General features: G+C 55.2%; 1 protein-coding gene across 1 annotated transcript in view; it reads left to right on the forward strand.

Moving 5' to 3' along the window:
* Window positions 1–962: 962 nt before the first annotated feature.
* Window positions 963–8,482, forward strand: part of LOC119286718 (iron-sulfur protein NUBPL-like) — a 10,546-nt gene continuing 3,026 nt past the window's right edge. Inside the window, exons 1-3 of the mRNA XM_037566159.1 lie at window positions 963–1,220; window positions 1,359–1,482; window positions 1,898–2,020. Coding sequence (XP_037422056.1) covers window positions 1,197–1,220; window positions 1,359–1,482; window positions 1,898–2,020 — 271 coding nt within the window. The 5' untranslated portion in view covers window positions 963–1,196. The remainder of the gene's footprint in view (window positions 1,221–1,358; window positions 1,483–1,897; window positions 2,021–8,482) is intronic.

The following is an 8,482-nucleotide window of genomic DNA, read 5'->3' on the forward strand; positions in this document are numbered from 1 at the left end:
GACGCACGGCTGTGGCTCTTTGCCATGAATGACTCTCTTCCACCAGAGCAATTTCAGTTGATGATTGTTACTTTATGGGCGATTTGGAGTGCAAGACGGAAAGCTATACATGAGGATATATACCAGACTCCGTTTGCCACTGACAACTTCATCAAAGCTTACTTATCAGACATAGAGTTTTTGAAGAAGAAGGAGGAAGCACATGGGATAGCAGTACCACGACCCCGTACGTGGATTCCACCACCAACAGATTACTACAAACTCAATGTGGACGCGGCAGTGTCACGCCCAGGTACGTTTGGTGCAGTTGGTGTGGTTTGCAGGGATGAGAGAGGTTTGTTCATGGGAGCGTCAGCTCTCATTTTCAGAGGACTGCACAACCCCCAGGTGCTAGAAGCACTAGCTGTTCGGGAGGCATTAGCACTTTCAGAAGATCTCTATATCAACCATTTACTTGTTGCCTCCGATTGCAAGGTGGTGGTAGATGCAATCAGACAGGGAAGCTCAGCGGAATTTGGAGCCATTGTCGAGGAAATCAAGGCTAGAGCAACTACCTTTATTCCATGTTCGTTTACTCATGAGTATAGGACCTCCAATACGGAGGCCCATAATCTCGCAAAGCATGCGTTATCTTTAGGGTTTGGCCGACACACTTGGCTAGGACAACCCGGCGATCTTCTTTTTGTACCTATGAACATTATGATTCAGTAATAAAGCTTTGTGAGATTCTCAAAAAAAAAACGAGCGTCAAATAGGATCCACCTGAAGTCTTGGCCTCGGGGGGATCGGCCTTGATCCGTGACGGGCAGAAGTCCGGCCTGGCCCTTTTAATCATGTGCTGTGCCAGGCCCGTGAGATTATGTGCCCGTGGGCTGGTCCATGAGGCACGGGCGTACGGCCCATATGGCCCAAGCCGCGGGTCCCTCACCGTCTGCCATCCAAGTCGAACCAACGAAACACCCTTCCCGTCACAGACGCCGCCGCCTCCTGGAAGGTCGCCGCCATCGACTTCCACCGGATCCCTTCTGGTGCCGCCGCTCCTGCAGGACTCCTCGTCCCACCTCAACCTAGCGAATCCGCGACCTCTCCCGCCCACCACCAGTCTTCCCATACCTCCTCCCACCACACCGTCCCAGTAACAGAGAAGGGGAAAAGAAGAACCTACGTTCTCTTTCCGGCAGGGCTGTTTCTTCCCGATGCTCCGGATTGCCTCTCGCTCGGTGAGACCACAGCTCTTCTCCTATAGCTGCCAAATGATTCAATTTTCCCCCAGGAGGCCGCTGCACATTTGCGTCCATTTCTTGCTCATTCCACCGAATTGCTTTCTGGAAATGTGCTCACAGTCCTGCTTTTTATAGGGGTTGCTTGGTAGCAGGAGATGCTACAGCGCCGCCCCAAAGGGCGGGCTGTCAATCAGTGGCGTAAGTGACATCATTGCTGTCGCCTCGGGGAAAGGCGGTGTCGGCAAGTCCACCACTGCAGGTTCGTTTTTGGTTTCTTCTTTTCAAATTAAACTGCAAAAACGTTTTACATTAAGTTACAGAGGTTGTATATCGGAAAATGCATTAGGATTCTAGAATTCATATATACTTCCTAAAAGGAAAAAAAAACTGTAAATTCACCTGGAAGCAGCAATGATGCTAGACTTGATATATGACCATTAACTATCATTAAGTAGAATTGATTCCGGTTAAGGTATTCAACGTAATGTTCCGCTCTGGAGAGGTAGATGCCAATGATATAGGTGCATACTTTCCCTTTACTTTTCATGGAAACTGTCATGAACCAAACTTATACTGAATCAAGATAAACAACTTATGATTCTTGTGCAGAAATGGAGAGGCATATCACTTATTTGATAAAATGCTCCTTATATCTGGTACTTGTTTTGTTACAGTTAACATTGCTGTAGCACTTGCGAAGGAGTTTAAGCTTAAGGTTGGTTTGCTAGATGCTGACATATATGGACCATCCATTCCCACAATGATGCATCTGCATGAAAAGCCTGAAGTAAGTGAAGGTATCACTACACTACCAGCTGTACCTCTCTCAACATATGCAGATTTGCCATACAAACATGTTATATTTTTTGCCTCAAAAGTTAAATCTACAATAACTAGCTAGCATTTTTGTTATTGTGAGTTACAAGATTTTCCTTTTGTCCTGGTACTGCTACATATTCTAAGATGCTAACAGATAAAATATTATTGTTTCCACACATTTTTGTGCATAATATAGTTTTGATTTATATTTGAATAATGTTGGTTTCAACACAAAATTTATGGTAGTAAAACATTTTATGCAGAAAGACCTGAAGAGAACTCCCTATTACTCTATGTTCTGAATGAAGCAGTAAACTCAGATGGTCTATGTCTTTTAAAATATTGAGAATTACTTGAAACAATGTAATTATTTGTTTGAAATCAGTTCCCATTATCATCAGGCCAATAACACCCAGGCATGCCAATATTTTCCTTACTGAATGGTCCTTCAGTTTGCGTGTGGATCAGGCTTGCTACTTTCATTTAAGTATGTGAGCATATTGGCCATATCAGTATTTTAAGGCCAGTTCAAGGCTTCAAGCTTATGGCGACTCACCCTTTTAATCAAATCCATCTGACAAACTATAACTTCAGGGTCTCAGGCAGTCACAATTTGCGGAAAAACATATTGTGTTTATCACAATTTTTTCGAGAAAACGCAAAGCGATTTTGCGTTTCATTGCATTGAAAAGGTGGGGGAGTACATGCCTCCTAGGAGGTTATATTTACAGGGTCCTAGCTCCTCCGATCAGTGGACATCCCAGGAGGCGGGCAAGACTACTCGCAGCCCCTGTGCCCCAGCTTGTGCCCAACATTTGGCCTCGTCTTTAATCCTATCAACTAGCGCATCTATCGAGGGCCTTGCATTGTCGAAGACGCACTCGTTCCTCTGTTTCCAGATCATCCAGGGAACGAGCAGTGTGATTGATTGCAGAGCTTTGTGCAGCGTTGGAGGGGTTTGCGCCTTCGCCCGCAGCCACCAGTCCATCAAGGTGGTGTCATTGGCCGGCGTTTGGGCAGGGATGTGCGTCAAGTCCAGGATGAGGTGCCAGATCTGCTTAGCAAACGGGCATGCCAGTAGCAGATGTTGGATGGTCTCCGGGTCTTGATCGCAGAGGAGGCACCTAGGGTGGTGCTGCAGGCCGCGGCTAGCAAGTCTTGACGCCGTCCAACATCGGTCCTGGTAGGCAAGCCAGTGGAAGAATTTGACGTGGGGTGGCGCCCAACTCTTCCAAATCAGCTTCCACGAGTGGCAGCGTGTAGATCCCTGGAAGGTGGCTGCATAGCAAGATTGGGCCGAATATGTAGCGCTTGTTATCCATCTCCAAAGCAGCCGGTCGGGTTCTTCCGATAGGGTGAAGTGTTGTATCGCCTGCCATAGCATCAGGTACTGGCCAATCTCGTGTATCCCGATGGTTCCTTGAATGTCTCGGGCCCAAGTGTTCGCGTTGAGTCCATCGGCCACTGTTCACGTCTTGCGTCGCTGCTTGGGTATGCATTGGTATAGCAGGGGGCGATCTCATGGACAGATTGGCCGCTGATCCATCGGTCGTCCCAAAAGAGTGCTGTCCGGCCATCGCCGAGCATCATAGTAGTGGATGCGAAGAACAGTGCACGCTCCTCCTTGGAGAACTGGAGTTCAAGGCCTTGCCATGCGCGGTCAGTGTCCGTGCGGGCGAGCCACATCCATCGCAGCCGTAGTGCAAGGCCTGTGCGCTCCAGGTCTCGGATCCCAAGGCCACCATATTCCACAGGGCGGCAGGCGCGGCGCCAATTGACATGACAGTTTCCTCCGTTGGCGATGGCGCGGCCGGCCCACAAAAAACCCCGCTGGATTTTCTCTAGCTGCTTTAGTGTCTTCTTGGGCGGGGCAAAGGCGAGCAGCTGGTGGACTGGGATAGCACTCAACACCGACTTGACTAGTGCGAGCCTTTCGGCTTTGTTCATGAGCCAAGCTTTCCATGTCGGGAGCCGGGCGGCCACCGAGTCGACGAGGGGCTGTAACTGTGCGGCAGAGGGTCGGCGGAGTGTTAACGGTATACCAAGGTAGGTGATGGGCAGCTCAACCACCGGGCATCCAAGTTGGGTGATCACCTCGGCCGTCGTGGGTTCGCCATGGAGGATGGTAGCTGAGCTCTTTGCATAATTCACCCGGAGTCCACTTGCTTGGCCAAACAGGGTTAAGATGCCCTTGATGGCTGCCACGTCGTCCTGGGTGGCATGGCAGAATATCATCGCATCATCGGCGTATAGTGAGATCGCCGGAATAGCTCGTCAGGGGTGCAGCGGCTGTAGTATTCTGTAGTCGTGGGCGCGTCGCACGAGGCGGCTGAGGGTGTCGACCGTGAGCACAAAGAGCTGCGGGGACATGGGGTCACCCTGGCGCAGACCACATCGTAGCCAGATTGGTGGGCCGGGTTCGCCGTTGACCATGACGTGGGTGCTGGATGTTGTGAGGAGGATTGCTATCCACTCCCTGAATCGAGGCCCGAATCCATACTGTCCAAGAACCTCAAAGAGGAATGGCCACGATAGGGAATCAAAGGCCCGCGTGAGGTCCAATTTGAGCATAATCCGCGGGGCCTTGAGCTGGTGCAGCAGTTTGAGAGATTGCTTGACCAGAACGAAGTTGTCGTGGAGGCTTCTTGCTGGGATGAACGCATTTTGGTTTGGACTGACCAAGCCGCCAATTCTGGGTGCAAGTCGGAGGGATATCACCTTCGTGAATATTTTGGCCACGAGATGTAGTCGCATAGTTCGTTGGCATTGGCACGCTTGGGGATCAGGGTCAGTAGTGCCTGGTTAAGCTTGTAGAAACCTCGGCTTCGCAACTCAAATAGCTGCTGAAAGACGTCCAAGAAATCTTGCCGGATGGTGCCCCAACAGGCCCTGACGAACTCAGCAGTAAACCCGTTCGGCCCGGGAGCTTTGCGAGCCGACAGGAGCTTGATGGCGTTCCATATTTCCTCGGGGCTGAACGGCTCGTCGAGGCCTGCCAGGTCGCAAGGCTCGATGAGGTGCTCGAGGTCCAGCGAGCAGTCGCGTGCGGCAGGGCAGCCAAAGAGCTCGTCGAAGTGGGCGAATGCTGCCTGCGCCATCTCCTCTTGGCCGGTGATAACCTGGCCGTCGACGGTAAGGGCGTGGATGTGATTCTTCTGTCGACGGTATGAGCATTGCCTGTGGAAGAAGGCCGTGTTGGTGTCACCCTCTTTGAGCGTGGTGATGCAGGCACGCTGCCTGGCTATGGTGCGCTCAAGGGAGGCCAGTCCGAGGTATGCGATCTTGATCTGCTTGCGTAACCAGTCCTCCGGGGGTGATAGCAGGCGATCCTCTTGGGCCTTGTCGAATCGTGAGATGAGCTCGCGGGAGATCGCCATCTTGTCCCGTATGCAGCCATCTTGTCCCGTATGCACGCTGCCTTGGCACTCCAGCTCGTGAGCATGCGCGCAGTTGCCTGTAAGGGCAACATCAAGCGACGGAAAGGATCCGGGTCATGGACTGATCCCCATGCCGTGGCCACCGTGTCCTGGAATCCAGGTAAGCGCATCCAGTAGTCTTCAAAATGGAAGCGTCGTCTCGCCGTGTGCGTAGGTGAGCAGTCGAGCAGGAGTGGGCTGTGGTCTGACACGACGGACGCGAGGCAACGCAAGTGGCAGTCTGCGTGCGCGCCTTCCCAATCCGAGGTGCAGAGTACGCGGTCCAAGTGCACCAAAGTGGGCGGCGATTGTTCATTTGACCACGTGAAGCGCCGTCCGTTGAGGTATACCTCTTTCAGCATGAGGTCATTGGTGAGGCGGCGGAACCGGCCCATCATGCGGCGGTTCAGATTGCCCCTGCTCTTGTCCTCGTCACGGAGGATTAAGTTGAAGTCTCCACACACCATCCATGGCCCGAGGCAGCTCGCGCACACGTCTCTCAGTTCTTGCATGAATGCAATCTTGTCTGCATCCTCCTGGGGACCGTAGACGACCGACAGCCACCAGGGCGCACCTGTGGCCGTGGTCACCTTGGCTATGAGAGCGTTCATGGTGAGCAAAGGATCCGTGATGGTCACGTTGTTGCTCTTCCATGCAAGCAGGATGCCGCCCCGCGTGCCTTGCGTCGGGAGGTACATGTAGTCATCAATTCGGAGCACAGGGTGTCCAGAACAACCGACGAGCAAATCAACGCCATTTTTGTTTCTTGAAGGCAAACAATGGAGGCGGAGGTGGTTACAATCAACGAGCGGATCGCCGTGCGTTGGGCGCGCGCATTAAGGCCACGCACGTTCCAAACAACAAGTCTAAGGTTGTGATCCATGCACACCAGGTTGACAGGGGGCGTGTGCGTGCGGCTCATTGCGCGCGTACCGCAGCATTGCTTGTCGGGACAGTTGCTGGAGTGGCCATGCACGTAGGGATGTCGCGGTCAACCAGAGCGGCGATGGCTGTGAGCACCGAGAGTGGGATGGGTGCTGCGAACAGATCATCATACGCCTTCATCTCAGCCGGTGTGATCTTCTGGCTTGTCCCGACTATTCCCAGGGTGCGCAAGATCTGAACTTGCGATCTTCTTTCAGCAGTGGGCGGAGCCGCCGGCGGGGAGGCCGCTGTCTTGGCCGAGCGGCCTCGCCGCGGAGTGAAGTTGAGCGGGCGCCGTGGTCTTCTCCCCGGGGTAGGCAGGGCTGCGGTGATGTGCTTCGTGGCGGCGGCCAGGAACTCGCCCAAAGTCCAAGTGTGCGGCGGAGCTGCGCGGCCTCGGGATCGACGTAGCGTGATCGGCGGGGAGGCGAACCGCCCTGATGCAGAGTTGTGCTGGTCTTGCTGTACGCTAGTTGGGGCTGGCGTATCCGCAGAGGGCCTTGTCATCGTGGGCGGATTGATCGTAGGCTGGGCCGCAGGCCTTTGCAGTATTCTCACCGGGGTGTGGGGCTCGGCCTGTCTGGTGGTGGGGCTACCGCTAGCGGTGGGTTGCCCTCCCCTGTCCTCCTCATCTCGTGCATGGAGTTGGTCTGGTTTGTCTGGCCCCGCAACAGATGTTGGCGTCAGCGTGGCAACACTTTGCCCCGACAGGATAGCTGGTCCCTATGGCTGGGAGTCTGGCACCACGCTCAGGGCAGACCGGTCGCTGCAGCGCATCGGATCAGGCGAGCCAGGCATGGGGCTGTGCACGGGGCTCTCGCGATCCGTCTCGGGCGTGGGGTTTTCGTGATCCGCCCGCCTCGGTTGCGGTGATCTTGGCCTGATTTGGATCTGGAGATGCTTCTGGGGTGGCTGCCACCAATGACGGGTCGCTAGCTGGCTCCTGCACCAAGGCTCCCACGGTCAAGGATGGGCCACTAGCAGCCACATTCGTCATCGCCCTGTGGGGCTCTGCTTTGTCTGCGTCGCTGCGCTCCTGGTCCACCGGCAAAGCCCTCTTTTGCTTTCCTCTTCCCCTTCCTTTTCTGGCAGCGTGATGGTGGTTGGTGGGCCCATGCTGACCCGGCCACGGGGCCATGCTGCGGCAAGGTTGCTGTACGGGCGGCGGTGCATCCATCGCGGCTGGGGTTGGCCAAGATGGAGCCATGGTCACACCATCCGCGCGGACAACGCAGTTGCCGGAGCACCAGAGGGCGGAATCCATGGCCATGCCATCCGCACGGCCTGCAGGTGGCGCATCCGTACGCCGGCGCTTACGGCCACGACGACGCGCCCTGCCTGGGCCGGGGGCGCGGTCACAGCCGGCATCATCGCACGTGCCCGCTCCACCTTGTCCAGCGCCAGGTTGGGCGCCGAGGGACGATGTGCCGGTCGGCACGACCCGCGCCAGCGCGATGGCGACAGGGTATGTGAGCGTCTTGATGATTGGTGCGTCGAAGCTCAGGCGGGCGGGGGGATCTGCTCAACAATCTCCAAAATGGCATTGTGGCGAATGCTGTCTGGACAATGTGTGCGCCCTGCCAGCCGGAACGTGGCCAGGTCCGCCCTGGAGCGTGTGTTGGGGTGGAGGCGCTCAATCCAGCAGCTCGCTCCCAGGATGTGCTCGGCGGTGGAGAGGTGCCAAGCCTGGGCAGGGATGCCACGAAGCTCCAGCTCGACGCAAAACTCGAACTCGTCGAAACTGGCGTGAGCCACCTTGCTCCAGGGCCTGAGGGAGAGGGGGAAGCGTGGCGAGTTGATGAAGTGTTTGCCGTCCAGCCGGCGCTTGGTTGCCTGGGAGCTGAATAGGATTAGGAAGTCCTCGGGATGGTGGGCATGGACGGTGAAGTCGCTGTCGACGAGGTCAAAGTTGGCAAGCAGCACGTCGGAGACCTCGATGGCGGACACGCGCGGCCTGTTGCCGGTGATGCATGCAACCATGGCGCGGCTCAAGACCGCCTCGGCCTCTTCCATCTCGACAGAGTGCGCCATGATCACACGGACTGGCTCCTGCACGCGTGCCGCCGGCGTGGCGACCTGCTGGGCTACAGGCGGCGAGGG

The sequence above is a fragment of the Triticum dicoccoides genome, chromosome 4A (genome assembly GCF_002162155.2).
Source record: "Triticum dicoccoides isolate Atlit2015 ecotype Zavitan chromosome 4A, WEW_v2.0, whole genome shotgun sequence".
Classification (NCBI taxonomy): domain Eukaryota; kingdom Viridiplantae; phylum Streptophyta; class Magnoliopsida; order Poales; family Poaceae; genus Triticum; species Triticum dicoccoides.